This window comes from Solanum stenotomum, chromosome 1 (assembly GCF_019186545.1).
Source record: "Solanum stenotomum isolate F172 chromosome 1, ASM1918654v1, whole genome shotgun sequence".
NCBI classification, from domain to species: Eukaryota; Viridiplantae; Streptophyta; class Magnoliopsida; order Solanales; family Solanaceae; genus Solanum; species Solanum stenotomum.
Genome location: NC_064282.1, coordinates 13,771,526 through 13,790,627, shown reverse-complemented (window position 1 = coordinate 13,790,627; position 19,102 = coordinate 13,771,526). Strand labels below are relative to the sequence as shown.

The 19,102-nt window shown below is 31.3% G+C and overlaps 2 protein-coding genes across 2 annotated transcripts; both read left to right on the top strand.

The window, feature by feature from the left end:
* Nucleotides 1–6,548: 6,548 nt before the first annotated feature.
* On the top strand, nucleotides 6,549–10,096 carry LOC125872375 (aspartyl protease AED3-like). Its single transcript, XM_049553091.1, has 3 exons — nucleotides 6,549–7,082; nucleotides 8,881–9,355; nucleotides 9,446–10,096. The coding sequence occupies exons 1-3, from the start codon at nucleotides 6,591–6,593 to the stop codon at nucleotides 9,805–9,807; spliced, it is 1,329 nt and encodes a 442-aa protein (XP_049409048.1). The 5' UTR covers nucleotides 6,549–6,590; the 3' UTR covers nucleotides 9,808–10,096.
* A 3,369-nt stretch (nucleotides 10,097–13,465) lies between these two features.
* Nucleotides 13,466–14,766, top strand: LOC125851569 (U-box domain-containing protein 11). The gene has a single exon (XM_049531347.1). The coding sequence runs from the start codon at nucleotides 13,652–13,654 to the stop codon at nucleotides 14,585–14,587; it is 936 nt and encodes a 311-aa protein (XP_049387304.1). The 5' UTR covers nucleotides 13,466–13,651; the 3' UTR covers nucleotides 14,588–14,766.
* The last annotated feature ends 4,336 nt before the right edge of the window (nucleotides 14,767–19,102 follow it).

Genomic DNA, 19,102 nt, shown 5'->3' with positions numbered 1-19,102 from the left:
AATTCAATATTTGTAAATTTAGGGTATAAAAGAAAAAAAAAATTCTTTTTTTATTTGTCAAAAATGACAAGTAAAAAGAGACATCAAATTAAAAAATATTAGACAAGTAAATAAAAAGGGGAAAAATATCAAATAAGATACTACTCTTTCTGTCCCAAGTGACTTATTTTTCTTTTTAGTCAGTCCTTAAAAGAACGACACATTTCTATATTCTATATTAAGTAACAAGTTAACTATAAAATATCGATTTTACCCTTCATGAAATGATCTATAATCACACTAATTTATATCATTCATTTTGGACCATAAATTTTAAAAATCTTCGTTTTTTTCTTAATCTCCGTACTAGTCAAACTACCTCATACAAAATAAGACGGAGAGAGTACTAATAGGCACACAAATTAATGCATGGACTCTACTCTAATCGACCCCTTTTGTTGCTCCATCCGGCGTTCTGTTCATGTCTCAATTTCTTCTTCTTTTTTTGGTCAAAGTTCATGTCTCAATTTCACTTCTTTTACCTTCCATTCCTTTTCCCCTTTATAGTTTACTGGTTGTTTCCCCCCCTTTTAACTGTTCGAGTCTCATATGGTACTATGATATTTTTTGTCGGTAAAAGAAATTTCCTACTATTAAGTATTTGATTTTTTTTTCATAAGTCAAATACGTAAAAAAAAAATTCAAAATATGGATGATATTTAGATTTGATCTCGAAATTTCTGTTTGTTCTGATATCATATTGAAGTTGAAGTGTGTAAACATCTATTTTAAAAGCTTAAATTTATTAAAAATAAACCACACTTTTATTATTTAATCACATCCCTTGAGTATAATGATTAATTTATTGTTTATCTTGACTCTTGAGCAACAATTTTGCTAGTTCAATCTAAATGTACATATAGATTTTTACCCTTTTTTCTGTGTATAAATTACTGCACATAATGAATTGACAAATAAAACAACAATTTTAGAAACATGTAAATGACTTTGGCCTAATAAAATTTAAAAATGTCACCTTATTTTTCGAAAAAAAAAACGAACTAGTCATGAACTGGGCAGTTGTTTTCTCTATCTCTGTCAAAATAAGAAGTACAGTCACATGGCAACACTTCGCCATTTTCTGTAACTGACAAAACTGAGCAGTTGAAATATCTCGATGAGCTAAACTGCACAGTCAAGGCATTGTCTATTTTTGTTGTCTCTCTTTTCTTAACTTTTTTTTTGTGTATTACTCATATTTATTGCCAATGCTCAAAAGATGCAGAAGAAGGTAAAGCATATTCCTCACCGACACTCAATAACTCCTTTGGCTTTATTTGGTTTGGTTTTTCGAGCTAAGGTAATCAGCAAATTATAATTTAACGATTGATCGAGTTGATTTTATGATTATAAATATATTTTATATTGAACTAATTAAGTTGAAATATGGTTAATACGCGTTATCATTATGAGAAATGCCATCAAATGTGTCTCAATAATATTTAGACCAAAAATTACGAGATTATTCCTTTTATTGTGGGGTACTTAATGAGCCTCTGTGTTTTCCCCTGACTTGATATAGGAAAAGCCAATTGGCGTTCTTTTTTTATAAATAAAAATAATCCATCAAGTGTACGTCCAAATGATATAATAACAACATATTAGTAGTTATATTTTTGGTTTCCACCCGGTGTTAGGTATCTATATTGAAATTCGATTAAATTTATATTCACGTCAAAAAATTTTAAAGCGCTCCTTAACAAAGACGACTCCATATCCAAGGGAACTCAAACCAAATACCTCTAGTTAATAATGAAGGAATAACTTACTACCCCACCATAATAACATACTAATAGTTAATACATAGTAACAAAAAATAAATGTGTTTCTTCCTTAAGAAATCTAAGTTTTTTCAATGTGGGAATTTAGAGCTAAAGAATGAAATTGTGGATTCGAGCCTTGCTTGCACTTATCAACGAGAGAGGTAGTAAATCCAATAATTAATTTATGAAAGAATCTTTCAAGGCAAAACTGTTAAGGAAGCTTCCACCAAATTCAGAAAACTTGCATGTCTTCTCTAAGTTGCTTAAAGGTAAGGAGAAATAATTGAAATTGCACTGTTATAATTCCTCTGAAGAATTTATAGAAAATTATCTAAGATATATATCTCAATTAGTTTAATGCTTCATTATTATTATTATATTGATCTTTCCTAACTACCATATATATCCTTTAACTATAAACTTTAAAAGCACGGATAAATACATCGAGTATTCACACCAAATCAATCAATGTAAAACATATACGTACAATTTACATATACATTTTTCAACACTTAACATGACTAAGTAATACTATGCATTGTTTTCATTTTAATTTTGTTGATTCTTAAAAGTCAATTATGTATTAAATGTAATTAAACACTTGATCTCTAGGGTTTAAGTGATCTTTTTTTTTTCTCCTTTTTTACATAGAGTATGGTATCAGTCTATCAGATCGAGATCTTAATTACCACATTTGAATAATTACTATAATTAATCTTCGTTTATTGTTCTAAGTGTCCCTACGCTTAATTTGTCTATTAGTGATAGAATATCTCAATCATTCTGAGGACTGACAGTCTTTATTTTCCTCATTGCATGTGCTATGTTCACTAAATTACATACTAGTTATATTCTCCAAATGGTACGTTAAATCCAAATAGCAAATGATATATCACACGCAAAAAATGTTTCCGCTATATAGATGCCATGTCTCAAAATCACAGGCGGAATCAGAAATTTATAGAAGAAATTCAAAAAAGATTCTATGATATCATTATTGTAATTTTAACATATATATGACCTTAATCAATATTTTTGAACCCCATTATTGCTACATTTGATATTTTTCTTCATTTCACAGAGATTCAATAACTTCTATATAACCAAAAAAAAAATAACACTATTTGTGTATATAGTAGTATGATTTTTTAGCAAAAGGATTTTAATTAAATCCCTTTGATACTACTTGGTTCCACTACTCTCTAAAGTAAAATGTTCTTTGCCTCAATTTATGCGCTCATTTTTCCATTTAGTCTTTGTTCAAAAAGAATGTTACATTATTATAATTAGAAAGAACTTAATTCTAAAATTCTTTTTTAATCTTTAATGGAATGATTTATGATCACCCAAATATTTAAGGTTTATTCAGACTATAAAATTCAAAAATCTTATTTTTGTATGTGTCTAATCAAATAATACTACATGATAAATTAAAACGAAACGAATAATAAATCGAATTATTTGAGTGGGTCTCTCCCTTGTTGCCTTTTGCTTTTTCATTTTTGTTGTTGTTGGGGTTAAATCCATAATCTATGTCCCAATGTACTACTCTATTGCCTCATATGATTAATTCGCAAAGGGATTATAAAGTGTGATTTTAGGGATCCATTTGGTTATAAGAAAAAAAAATTCTCAATATTCGTTCACTTTTTTTTTAATTATTATAATTTGAAATTTGAAAAACCCCCGAAATCTTATTTTACTTTTATTAGATATTTTCCTTGTTCAAATTTTACCTATATTTTTTATATTTATAAAAAATACTTCATTTAAATTATATTACTATATGTTTTTTTAGGAAAAAATAAATTCAAACAATAAAATATTATTTACAAAAATTATAACCAAACATAACTCCATTTCAACTCTAACTTTAATATTTCGAATAAAGTAATTTTTTTTAATAATAATATGTAGTAGCTCGTATATGAAATCTATTCCATCACATTATGTATCGATTTTGAGATATTACTAGAGTAAATTTAATCGTATGTTATCAGTTAAATTAGTCAAGTTGGGACTATCTGCATAGTAGAAAGTGACAAGAAAAAAAAATATACGTTAAATGTCACTGTCTTTATAGAGAGTCAAACTTATAAATAGTTATAATAATATGTATAAAAAAATCTATTTACTTACAACGGTACTCTAAATTTAATGTGTACTGTTCAACGGGAAATAAACGTTGAAACATTTGACATGGAGTGAATCATCATTATTCATTCCATGTTTCATTTTTAACCCAAAAAAAATTAATTGCATTGAATAATAATATATATGCTTTAGATTAGAAAGCTAGACAATAATATAGTAATTAATTAATTAGCTAGGGCTGGTGTTCTTGGAACTTTATTATATATGCAACTTATTTTCATTTTCTTAGTATTTAGTTACTTGTACTTGCAGCAAGACTGCAAGAGATATGTATAGATGAAGAAAATGTTCTAACAATTAATAATATAGTTAATAATTCCTCGTTTTTATCGGTTATAAATAGTACTCTCTTTGTTCCAATTTATGTGACTTACTTTCATTTATAGTCCGTCTTAAAAAGAATGACACATTTCTATAATAAGTAACGATTTGACTATAAAATGTCTATTTTACCATTAATAAAATAATTTACAGCCACACAAATTTCTATCATTTATTTTAGACCACAAGTTTAAAGTCCTCCTTTTTTTCTTAAATTTTGTGTCGAGTCAAACTACCTCACATAAAATGGGACGGAAGGAGTAATATTAAAAAATCAATGATCCACATAACTCATTAGAGTAAGTAATTCATGTATAACAAATAACAATCCTTCTTTATGATCTACTCCTTTTGCCCATTTTTATTTGTCATATTGTATTTTTTAAAAGTCAATTTGACTAATTTTTAAAGTTAAATTAGATTACATCAATTCGATATTTTAAACAAAAAAATTAGATATTCAAAAACTATATGAAAAGTACTATAAATTGCAATTTTCTTGCATATCAATATGATGAAAAAAAAGCATCGTAAAATGTTAGTCAAAGTTTTTATTGTTTGACTCTAAAAAGAGAAACTATGACAATTAAAGTGGACGGAGGTAGTACGTAACAATACCTTTACGATTACCCATAAGGATTGTGGTAGACTGATAAGTATTTCTTTATTTATAGCTAAAGATTTCGGGTTCGAGTTCTCTTCGGTACATAACTGCCTTTGAAACTTTACCTTCAATGTGAAACTTTTCGATACGATTTTAAATCTAGTCAAACTCCAATATAAATACCAGACACCACGTAAAAAACAAAAAATTTTTTACTAATTTTTGCCTAATTTTTACTTTTAAACCAAATGACACTGCCCTTAAGAGAACAAGTTTTTTTTTTGTTTAAATATTTCTTCTTTCGTAGGGGTCATTGGATATGGTATATAAGAATAATAGAATGTATTAAACTGTCAGTAATATACATATTCTTATACATTCTAGCAAACGCTCTAGCGTCCAATAACAAGGCGTTAGCACTAATTGCAATATATTTAAGACAAAAAAACTGGATCTGGCCAAAAGCAAATCTGATTTTGACCAACATACAAGTGGTGTTATTAATTTATGCATAGCACTATAAGAACTTGATTAGATGTTTGTAGGAAATAAACAAATTAGATAGAATGTTATCAAAAATTAACTACTGTTTACTAAGCTTGTTGCTTAATGTATGTCCATAGTTTCATATTCCATTGGTCCTCAATAGAAGACAATAGAAATTGAATAAGAAATTAATATTTATTTATTTTATTTTATGTGGAGAACAGAGAGGTGAGGGGTATTAGATGGTAAATGGAATACAGTCTGTATCAAACTAGACATCACACACTACCCTGCACTTCACTCTTACTAAATAAAGAAAGAAAAATTAAATTATAAATATTTTTTTATAAACAATATAATTAAACGCAATTTCAATTTTAAATTTTTTAAATTAAATGAATAATATTTGATTTTAATAGCCAAATGCCTACTTAATATAAAGGAAAATGTTTTCAGAATTACCAAATGGAGATTTTAGTACTCTCTCTATTAGGAAATATTGAATTTTTTACTCTAATGCAATTGTATGTGCTTCATGGTATGATTCCTATTTTGCTTTATTTTTAAAAAAAGAAATCCTCCATCTTGATATTTTTCCCAAAAATATGGGTAATTACACTTTTGACCCTTCAATTATGTACACTCTTATAATTTTGGTCCTAGTAATATTTCATAAAGTACATTTAACCTTGAATTAATTTTTTAAAATGTATTTTTGATCCCTTAATATGTATATGTTATATTTAGCTTAATTTTAGAATTCTACTCCCTAATACTAAGAAATACAAAATCTAACATACTACAAGATCATTAGTATCAATTAAATTTGTGAAGATTCAAAAGTAGAAGGATTACAACAATAGTAAACTTAGTGAAATTGCACAAAGTGAGATATGGGAAGAGTAAGTATACGCAGACCTTATCAATGTCTTTATGAGGTAGAGAGATTGTTTCTGAAAGTCCTCTAGCTCAAGCAATTCAAAGAAGTAATCAAAGAAAAACATAAGAGCTTATTACAAAGTTGTGCAATGCATATATGTGAGAAACCATAACATCATCAAAATAGAAGGACTAAAATTGTAAATTTTAAATAATTTAAAAATCATAGAAGATCAAACTCAAAATTAATCAAAAAAGTGAAGTACACACCATCCCTCCTCCATTATATATAGAGGTAGGTAAACACCCTTAAACCACACCAAAACCCAACACAAAAAAGCCAAATGGAGGGCTCTATCAACATTCTCTCATTATCCCTTCTCTTAATTTTGAGCCTAGCACAAGGGGGACTAACAAACCCCAATTGTGCCAAGTTTCACCAAGATAACAAAGACTCATCAACACTACAAGTCATTCATGTAGACAGCCCTTGTTCTCCTCTTAAACAACAAAATGCACACTCATTATCATGGGTGGATAGTGTTCTCCAAATGCAAAATAAGGACACAAATAGGCTACAATTTTTGGCTAGCCTTGTTGCTGGCAGATCTTTTGTCCCTATAGCTTCTGGTAGACAAATTCTACAAACACCAACTTATATTGTGAGGGCTAAAATTGGGACACCACCTCAACCTTTGTTGGTGGCTTTGGATAATAGTAATGATTTTTCTTGGTTCCCTTGTGGTGGATGTGTTGGTTGCTCTTCTAATGTTTTTTCCTATGACAAGTCTACCACTTTCAGCAATGTTAGCTGTGAACGTGCCTCATGTAGCCTGGTAATTATTTTTGTACTATTCTCTCGTCGTTTTAATTTGTTTGTTTGATTTAATACGGTTAAACATGTCAGGGGTAAAGTTGAAATTTTAGGAGTTGTTTTCTTTCAGAATAGAATAGAGAAAGAAAGTAATACAAACAAATTGAAATGGAGAAAATGAGATTATTATACTCTCTTACTACTCTAGCTGTTTTAATTTGTTTGATTGACGATGAATTTAAGAAAGTAAAAAAAGAAATTTGACTCCTTCGATTAGAAATTTAAGATATATAGAATGTATTAAAATGCGTTTTTTACATGTCTCATGAAAAATTAAAAGGATATGGAGTACATTTTATCCTCTTCTTCTCATTTCCAAGTTTAAAGAACCAGAGACTTTTGGGTTTATCAAAAGTGGAGATCTCATCAAAAGTGTTTTTATTCATAAAGATGCACGTGATGACATTGATAACTATAAGAGCTTGAGTTAAAATATAAAGGTTATTATTTAATAAAGTATTGAGATGTATCATTCTTGTCACAACAAATTAAACAGAAAAAGTGTCAACAAGAGTAGCATTTATACAACATATACAGGATTACTTTGTGTTTTAATTTAACTTAGCAAGAAAATTAACAAAAACTTTTAATTTATGATTTTAAGTATGTCATGGTATGTTGGAATTAAAAAGTTATTACATAGAAATGACATTTATTTTGAAAGACTAAAGAAAAGACATAAACTGTAACAGAGTAAACAGGTTGAAAATGACATTTTTTGAAATAAGACTAAAATGGGAGACATAAATTATAGTAGTATCAGAATGAGTGGATTTAGTAGTTGTAACTTTTAATATTGTAGATACATTTCTTCTACGATGGAATATTAACCACATATTTATTATTTTTGGATAAGTTGATATCCATATGATGAAAAACTTGCCTTTCTCCGTTTTAAATTTGGTGATCCACCGCTATTTAAAAAAAAATCGAGTTAATGACAGAGGCAACGTTAGTGTACGATGAAATTTTCTTAGATATGACTCGTAAAAAGATAATATTCGAGTCAAATAAGAGCTTAGCTAGATCCGTTCATACTTTGTTTTACAATAAATACATTGATTTTTTTATTTAAAAAATAGGGTTTAAATTGTGTGTTAACATTAATTGATTCAGAATTAAAAACAATACTCCCTCCGTCCCATTTTATGTGGCAACATTTGACCGGGCACGAAGTTTAAGAAATAATGAAGACTTTGAAATGTTTACCAAATTGCCCTTTAAAAAGTAGACTCACTTTTCTCTCTCCTCATAAATGTATTGGAGTACTATTTTAAAATTAAGTGGAATCAACAAGGGTAAGAGAAGAATTATACCTTTAAATACTTACCATATAAGAAAATGTGATATTCTTTTTGAAACTGACCAAAAAGGAAATGGTGCATAAAATGAGACGGAGGGAGTATGATTTTAGAAATGCTTCCATGTTACTCGATGAAAGAGCAATATCCGAAAAATTAGGTAGAAATTAGATTAAGCTAATCATTCCTTTAAGATCCTGTTAGACTTGTAATTATTGGTGAAATAGGTAACGCGCTTGATACGGCGCGTGAGGCCTGGAAATTATTCCTTGCTTCCTGGCATTGTCGGTAACAATGCAATCAGCCGCAGTGTTATCCGGCCCGTGACTTTCGTCACATGAGTTGATCAACACATTATTTTTTATTTTTATTTTTTTCTTAATTAGGATTCGATATGAATCGAATATCTATTAATAGCGTAAAAGTTTAGATAATCGATCAATGTAAATATTTATTCAGGTACCAAGACGGGACTGCGATGCGGCCACTTGCACCTTTAACCTAACCTACGGTGGTTCGAGCGTAGGTGGAACCCTCTCATCTGAAACATTGGCACTCGCCACCGATCCGATACCCGAATTCCTCTTTGGTTGTGTTAAAAAAATCTCCGGCAGCAACACTCCACCTCAGGGTCTATTAGCTTTGGGCCGTGGTTTATTATCATTTATATCCCAATCTGAAAGCCTCTACAAGTCCACATTTTCCTATTGTTTGCCCAGTTACAAATCTCCCAACTTTTCTGGCACACTTAGGTTAGGCCCAAATGGCCAGCCCCAAAAGATTAAAACCACTCCATTGCTAAGAAACCCAAGGAGATCATCGTTTTACTATGTCAATTTGGTCGGAGTTAAAGTCGGAAAACGAATCGTCGATATCCCTCCCAGTGCATTCACTTTCAACTCTAACACCGGCGCCGGCACAATAATCGATTCCGGTATCATCAAATTTTAAATTATTACTTGTAAAACTAATAGTGAATCAATCAAAACTAGTACTAATTTCCATTTTTTTGTGGAATTGTTAGGCACGGTGTTTACCAGACTGGTTGAGCCAGCTTACACGGCGGTGAGGAATGAGTTCAGGAGGAGAATGGGGAGGAACACGACGGTGACGTCACTTGGCGGATTCGACACCTGCTACACCGTCCCCATAACAATTCCAACAATAACATTGATGTTCGCCGGAATGAACGTGACGCTGCCGCAAGACAACTTCCTGATTAAAAGCAGCTCAAGCAGCACCACTTGCTTAGCAATGGCTGCTTCTCCTGCCGATCCAGTGAACTCTGTACTCAACGTAATCGCCAGCTGGCAGCAACAGAATCATCGGATTCTCTTTGATGTACCAAATTCTAGAGTTGGGGTTGCTCGTGAAACCTGTAGCTAAACAAATGGAGGCTACTTACTTGGGTTTTGGATTTTTCTTAATTAAGTTAATCAATATCATCATTTGATGGGACCTTATTTTTATTTTTATGTTTTATTTTTTTAGTTTGGGGAATGAATTATTATTAGAGGTTTGGCACTTTAATATTGTCGTCGGTGCATTTTCGTGTTTTTTTCTTTTGGATGTTTATGTGTTCACGGGTTGAAATTAATACTTCCCTGTTTGCAGATACTTGTTGTTTATTATAGTTTCCTACCTTCAAATGGAAAAAATAAAATGATTACTGGTCCCTTCATTCCAATCCTGCTAAATATTTATTATTTATTGGTCAGGACTCATGGTTATATTTACTGTTTACTGTTAGTTTGATTGGTGAACAAATCCGTACCAAATAATAATGATATTATTTAATGAATATATTTTTTATAGTAGATGATTAGTTAGTTGGATTAAAGATTTTAATACAAAATATGCACTTGTTTGAAATCAGTTCTAATTTTTAACAGACTCTGAGAAAAGCTTTAATTTTCTTAAATGTTCATTCAACTATCAATTCTTTATCCATAAAGTCACTTAGTTTTGATTTTTAACTCAAAAGTTATTCAACTATGATTTTTTTTTCTCAGAAAGTTATTCAACTATGAGTTCTTTTTTCATAAAGTCACTCAACATATTCAATTATTTTTTTTTAAAATTAAAATTTACTTGAAATTTTTATTTCTAATTAAAATTTTAAAAAGATGACCCACCTACTTGACTCATCCGCTAAAATATAATAGCGACCATTTTATTTTACCTTTTCCTTCCAAATATAATAGTTAAGATTTATTATTTTAAGAACCTTTGCATTCCGTGTGTTTTATGATTTTTTTTCTACACCGTTTAATATGTGTTTATAGGAACGTCATTCCAGTTTGAAAAAAAAATTAAGCATAGTATATTGACGATGAAATTGGATATTTTTTAAGCAAAGTATAATTGACAGTACTTTTTTTTTCTCAGGGATAAAAATTTCATTAAAGTAAATTTTAATTAAAAAATTAATTGAGGGTTAAGTGACTTTGTAAGTAAAACATTCATGATTAGGGCTGTTCAAAATCGAATCAAAATCAATAACTCAAACCAAAAAAAGTTATTGGTTTATCAATAACATAATGAGTTATTGATTTAACCATTTAGATAACAATTTTGATTTTTTTTTGTTATCAGGTTATCACGGTTCTTAACAATTTGAGATTTTTTCTTAATGGGTTAACCAATAACCCAATAGTAAATTAAATAATTATATTTATACCATTTTGTATATAAAGTCTTTGACTTNACTCAACTATGATTTTTTTTTCTCAGAAAGTTATTCAACTATGAATTCTTTTTTCATAAAGTCACTCAACATATTCAATTAATTTTTTTAAAAAATTAAAATTTACTTGAAATTTTTATTTCTAACTAAAATTTTAAAAAGATGACCCACCTACTTGACTCATCCGCTAAAAATATAATAGTGATCATTTTATTTTACCTTTTCCTCCCAAATATAATAGTTAAGATTTATTATTTTAAGAACCTTTACATTCCGTGTGTTTTATGATTTTTTTTCTACACCGTTTAATATGTGTTTATAGGAACGTCATTCCAGTTTGAAAAAAAAATTAAGCATAGTATATTGACGATGAAATTGGATATTTTTTAAGCAAAGTATAATTGACAGTATACTTTTTTTTTCTTAGGGATAAAAATTTCATTAAAGTAAATTTTAATTAAAAAATTAATTGAGGGTTAAGTGACTTTGTAAATAAAACACTCATGATTAGGGCTGTTCAAAATCGAACCAAAATCAATAACTCAAACCAAAAAAAGTTATTGGTTTATCAGTAATGAGTTATTGATTTAACCATTTAGATAACAATTTTGATTTTTTTTGTTATCAGGTTATCGCGGTTCTTAACGATTTGAGATTTTTTCTTAATGGGTTAACTGATAACCCAATAGTAAATTAAATAATTTTATTTATACCATTGTGTATATAAAGTCTTTGACTTAGAGTTTAGTTTCCTACTTTTATTTCTGGCTATCTCATAATCTTGGTTATTCTACAATGTAAAAGTATTTGTTTTTGAACAAGATGCAACTTGTGAACTCATGTACATGATTCATTCAATTTGTTACCTTGTTTTTAAGTAATTTTTTATTAATTTATTTTTGTGTCAAATCTTAACGGTTAAACCGATAACCGAACCAATAACGATAAAAAACCGATAAACCAATAACCAATATCTTAATGGTTCTATAATGGTTTTGCATCTCTACAAATTGATAACCAATAAGTCAAACTGGTATACTTCCAAACCGAACCGAACTAACCAATACGCAGCCCTACTCATGGTTGAGTGACTTTGTAAGTAAAACACTCTTGAATGACTTTTGTGTTAAAATTCAAAGTTTAGTGACTTTATGAGAAAAAAAATCTATAGTTGAGTGACTTTCTGAGAAAAAAATTCTTAATTTTGAGAGACTTTTGAGTTAAAAATCAAAGTTGAGTGACTTTTTGAGAAAATAGTTCTCTACAAACAATCTTAGAATTTCAAAATCCTATCAAACGTGAAATAAAATAATCATACATTTAGTTTCGGTTCAAAGATTTATCAGAATTAATCATATTATATTTTTCTCATATTTTATTTGTGAGATTGTACTAATATATTATTATTATTGCTATACCTTTTAATTTTGATATTATTATCCTTTATTCCACCAATCAAGTATTTCTATACCTTGGAAAGATTATCTATCCTATTTTTATATGCAATATATAAATTATTCTTTATTCCACCCATCAATTGTATTACTTGTATTTATAGGGTTTTGTATTACTTATATTCATCCGCAATACAAGAATACATGAAATATTAAATGTATTGATGCATATAAACTGATATAGATTAATACAAAATTGCATATTAATACAACCATTAGAATAATGCAAATTGATAACACAATACAGAGAGAGGAGAACAAGAAAGGGAGAAAAAAGCTAGAGGGAGAAAGGCGAACAAAAGATAACCGAGGGGGGCAGGGGGGTTTCGGTCTCCACACAAACAAAAAAGATTTCTGATATTATTTTTTCATTTCGTTGTTGCTCATTCCGAGGGGAAAAGAACAGGGGCGAGAGAGATTCAAAAAGAGAACAGAAAGAGGTAAGAAAGGTGAACTATAATTATAAAATGTAATGTGTTTAAAATATAACTATGTATAATAAATACATAACATATATTTGCTCCCTCCAATAATTTTCCCTTCTAGTTTCATGACCATATCTTCCTTGTCCCTCTCCATAATTCCCAATGTCCCATATTATTTCTTTGCCCAGCCACCATGACCCACTAGTCCATCTAGACATCCACCTTCTCCGACTTGTTCCATGTTGAAAGTTAAATAATGCTTACCATTCAGACAATTTTCTCTTGTCACAGATTAATGGTTTGATATTACATTCTGTAAATAATATACAAAGAGATATTACTACAACGATATTGAGTGTGACAATTTACCTTATTGGCTATTGCTTGTTACTTCATCATAAAGTTTACCAATTCTACCAAGTGTCACAATTTTCATTTAAAAGGTTTTAAAAAGTCCAAATGGTAGCAATTTTCAATCTTTTAAATGTTTTAATTTGTAAAAGATGTCTGTACACAAACCACGGCACACCAAACTCTCCAACACAAAAGTCAACAATGGTGTATTTATATTGTTGATGTCTATGTATATCCACTATATAAAATGAATTTCTGATTAGTTCAACGAATAGTAATGCTGAATTTACCCTAGAAAAAAATCATCGGAAATGGAGGTCAAACGAAGGGCGGTGAAGAATCTCGTTACGAAGCTGAGTTCTGTATCGGAGCAAACACGAACAGAAGCAATTTGTGAGCTGAGATTGATTTCGAAGAATGATCCCGATAGTAGACCGTTGATCGCCGACGCCGGTGCGGTTCCGTATTTATCGGAATCGCTGTACTCGTCGAATAAATTGTCTCAGGAGAACGCAACTGCGACGTTGCATAATCTCTCAATTTCTCACAAAGACTTGCTGATGTCGACGCGGGGGCTCCTTGATGCTCTTTCTCACGCTCTCCGGAATCCGTCTTCTCCTTCCGTCGCTCAGTGCGCCGCTGGCACCATTTTCAGCTTATTGACTGTCGAGTCTTATCGGTCAATCATTGGGCACAAACGTGATATCCTTTTTGGTCTTATAGACATAATAAAAAACCCTAATTCGCATTCTAGAACGGTAAAAGATGCGCTCAAAGCTCTTTTTGGTATTGCGCTTTACCCGATGAATCGTGCTCATATTGTTGAGCTTGGGGCTGTACCTCCGTTGTTTTCGTTGCTGTGTAATGATGGTAGAGCAGGGATATTGGAGGATGTTACTGCGGTGATTGCTCAAATTGCTGGTTGTGAGGAGAGCTGGGAAGCGTTTAGGAAGATATCAGGGGTTGGGGTATTGGTGGATATGTTGGATAGTTCTACTGGATCAAGCAATCGAACTAAAGAGAACGCAATTTCAGCGTTGCTCAATTTGGTGCAATGTGGCGGAGAAGAGACAGTCAATAGTATTCGTGGCATAGTTTTAGGGGCAGTGGATGGCATAAATGAAGTGGCAGAAAATGGAACGGATAAAGGGAGGAGCAAGGCAATGGCGTTGTTGAAGATACTTGATGTGAGTTCTTGTACGTTTCAAGAGGAGCATATGGACTACTTATCAAACCACTCATTATGAGTATGTCAAATATATCTTTTTGGTTATGCTTGTATAGATACCGTTCGTTTAGATTTTGTGTTTGTACTCTTTGTGGTATTATAACAGTGAATGGGGTGTGAAAATGCGTTAATGTGGTTGTAAGAATTAGTTTGGATTGAATACTAACTAAAACAAATTGAATAACCACTTGATTTAAATCCTCGCTTTTCCTGTTTCTAATTTGTGGATGCAACATTTCGGACAGATTTTAGGTGTTTCTTAAGAAATTTGTATTAGTAGACTATTAAGAAATGTATTGCAGTGGCTAGATATTGTTAAAAGGGCCATTGCATTACCTGTTTGATGATGTAGTTATTACCCGTGGGTGAAAACCCAGAGAGTAGGACCTGAATAATTGTAAATACAATATGGTTTGCCCGTTCTTATGTGTGCCATTTTACTATCCTTCATAACTAATAGCAGTAGTTTGGTTCATTGATATGTAACTTTAATAGATTTAACTCATGATTTATTATGCACAACACAAAATACAATAGATTCAAACAACCTCCCTTTCTCTTTAGCTTTTCAAATATGTGGTCATGCTTATTTCAAAATAGTTAGTTGTTCAATTTGTCGATTTTTCATTTTTTCCCTTCAACCAGTTTGGCGCTTCAGATGAACAAAACTTAACCTTTTGGGATGGGGCAGTGATTCCACATTGTTTTGGGACAATTCACACATTATGTTTACGAATGGGAACATATTTTTGGACTTGTTACAACTTGAAAAGTAGTAGGTTAGAGCAGATAAGAATGTACAGACAATTACAAAACGTTATCTCCTCTCTCTGCAACATGGCCACACAATAAATGTTGGACTTTGCACAAATCCAATTTTATGAAGTTAGATATTTTGACGAAGTTAAGATTGATTATTCTCTGTTACTTTGACATACAGTTAGCTCAAAGCAATGGACTATTTCCAGAAGACTTCCCCTTCTCCATTTCCTTGTTTCTCTCCTCATGAGTGTTACAACTTACACCAATGTTCACTTAGCCTAGCATATCAATTAAACTTTTCCTTTCATTTTAAATACATAGGAGATAGACTTATTTTCTTCTTCTCGTTTTATATCTTTGTTAAGCTTAAATTATATCCGGTTGTTTCCTGGTAACTCCACAGGAGAAAGAACCCTTTGTATCCTGGTAGAAAGGTGCTTAGTTGTAGCAGGACTATCCTGTTAGATGCATACATGCACAGAACACCTCCCCCCCCTGCTCGCTGCTGCAAGGAATAGCTAAGCCTGTGGGGTGATACTGCAAAGCATTAGCCTTCCAGTGTGTGGGTTGTGCAGCCCGTGACATGGCTACAATCTCCATATGCAAGGCTCCTGCTCACATTGTTGTCAGCTAAAGATGTAATAGATACAACTGGGCAAATTAGGAAAAAATGTGGTAACCTTAAAAGTTTGGAAGGATATGAATTGGAGTTGGAGAAAGATTAAGAATCATAGAAGAATACTTACCCTATTAAAGTGCCTATTTTACCTTTATAAACCAATGTAGGTCTTGCTGAAGAGAAGAACATGGATATCAGATTTTTCTCTCTTCCGAAGGGCCGTGGTACTCTCACTATATCGTTCCCATCTCATACATATTCCAAAAACTCGTCTTTCAATTATAAAATTGAATTTAAAGCATAAAAGGCCGGCTTTGTGGGGGTTATTTCTAGATTCTTTTTCATGTGTAATATATGGTACAACAAAGATTTATACGGTTTAGAAGGGGACAAGAGGGAAATAGAAGGTGAAAAGGAAAGGAGACAGAATTGCTCGATAATGACTCCTGAGTACTGCTTACCCAAAAAATCCCACCTTATAAAAAAATGACGCATACTCAAGAAAGGTTCAATGAAATCAACTGTCATAGTAGATGACATTCAATTCTGAGAATCTAAACTGGGTTGACTCAGTGGTTTCCCTGGAGTAAGAGAATTCTTGTGGCCAATGCTACTGCTTTACAAATGATTAAGTACATACCAACTAGACTAATTAAAGAATAAAAGTATATGAGTTGATTTGTCAAGAACTTGATCCAAAAAAAAAGTGTGGTTGATTAGATTTATTCTGCCTTATTGTCCTGCTACCAGGTTGTAGTTGAGTAATCTCATACCAACTAGATTAATTCGGGGAAAACCATCTGAGTTGATTTGTGTTTGCATATGTTACAGTTAGAGTAGATTGATTTGTAACTTGCTTTATAATTGATTGATCATATGCCAACTTTGACTAATTTAACGACACCTGAGCTGATTCATCATGCTTGCATATATTGTGGTTAGATTTGGTTGGTTTCTGCATTTTTAAAAACTAAACTCCACTTATTGTTCCTTCTTAGCAATCCTTTTCTTGTTTGCTCCTATGAGAGAGACGGAGTGTGTGTGTTGTTGAATGAACATCCCTATACCTTTCCTTCCATTTGAGTTCACACTGGTCTGGGTTTCCAGTTCATTCTACAGTCTTAACACATACATAACAAGAGACAGTTCTATATTGACACAAAACTGATTTGACATGATAAGTGTACATAGGGGTAAGTTGTATGTAGACTCAGTACTTTATATCTGGGGCTAGTTTTCTATACAATTCACACATATTTTGCAGATTATTCACAATTTACTTTTTTAAGACTTGCAGCTACAGAGGTAATTTATAATGCATTTGTACCTCGTAACCTTAGCTACAGAGGTAATTTATAATGCATTTGTACCTCGTAACCTTGAAGAAATACTCTTTGGTGCATCTAATGTTGGAGCCGTGTCTGCTTTTGCATGTTATTTGAGTAATTTTACGAGTTATTGTCACTCAATCCTCTTGCTAAAAAGGAGTTCATCAGAAGCATCAAGACTTTCCTCTAATTGTTTCTGTTTTCTGATTCAGGTGCAAAAAAGTCCTATTGAAATGAGTAATAATGAGTTTGCTATACTAGTTTTTGACGCTAGACTAATTGAGTCCACATAATAGCTTCCTCCAGTTTTGATTATTTTACGCTACGTAAGGACTAACTGTAGTGTAAGGCATGGGTTTAGATACCATCCAAATAACCCTTACTTGACAGTCCTCGGTGCTTGATCCACCTACTCAGCTAGATGATTCTATTTCTTATTCATAGAATAAGATGTTTTTAGGTAAGGGAAGACTTTGACTGATCCCTTCCCCTTCCAACTTATCAAAACTTCATTTTAGTTTCTTCTACTCTTTTGTCCAGACTATAAACCTAATCAGACAAGCACTATAATAAGGCAAGCTTTTGATGGAGAAAAGATCTCCTCCGCCCACATAATATCTTTGGGTTGATCGTCAGTCCTCACGTGTACGTGAAAAGTCGGCAATATATGTGGAGAATAGGGGAAAAGGTGAGTGAGTGGAAAAGCCTAAAAGTGAGCAGCTAAATAAGTTGGAATAAAAGTGAGCAGCTAAATAAGTTGGAATGACGATAGTGCATTCTCTAGTGGGCAAAACAAGAGAAAATCCATCATAAAACAAAACAAAACAAAAAAGAAAGAAAGAAAAAGGGATATCAAACTCTCATTAGATAAGTAATAATCTTCAAAAGTTTTCTCAGAGATTAGTGCATTGGATACCAACTTTCTTTTTTAGTATTACTGTAGCACTTCAGTCTACAGGTTTATGCAGTAGTATATTTCATCTTTGCCATAACAATATTCAAGGTAGAAAATAACTATACTTTTCAACAGTTAATTTTAAATCCAAACGACACGTATCTGAAATAGTTACCAATGCTTTTGCAAAGTTAATAAATCTTTGCATCTCTTAAGTGGATGATAATATGCTTTGTCAAGTGCTCATTGATACTCCAATACTATAAAGTGAGATATCTCATTTCACAAAAAAATTTAAAAAGAAAAACAACGACAGGTTATATTCGGTACTTGTTTATTTTACTGGTCCAATATTTTTTTGGTATTATTATTTCGTATGTTATATACTAATTCGATTAATGTGAATTCTCATCACATACAAAAATAATAACATGCTCAAAGTAGTGATGTAGTCCCACAAATAGATATGGAAAGAGTGGTGCGTATACAATTTTACCCTTATCTTGTGAAGGCAGACATATAGAACCTGACTCAAGTAAAACATATAAAAACAAGTATGGAAGGGAAATATAGTATTGAAGAAACCGTACTAAAAATTAAGGAGAAGTGAACAGTAACAACAACAAATAATACGGTAATCAAAGCAAAGGAACAACACATAATACGATAATCGAAACGTAGGAAACAATACATAATAAGAAATATAAAAATGTAATAATAATAATACTGAAAAGAGAAACTATATGATTCTTGATTATCAACTAACCTTCTATCCTAATCCTCAACCTTTACATCCTTCTATGATCATGTCCTTAGTAAGCTACAAGTGTATTATGTCTTGTTTGATTACCTCTCTCCAAACTTCAAACCCACATAACCAACCTTTCACGTTTCCTCACGAGGGCATTTGTACATCTTATATTCACATCT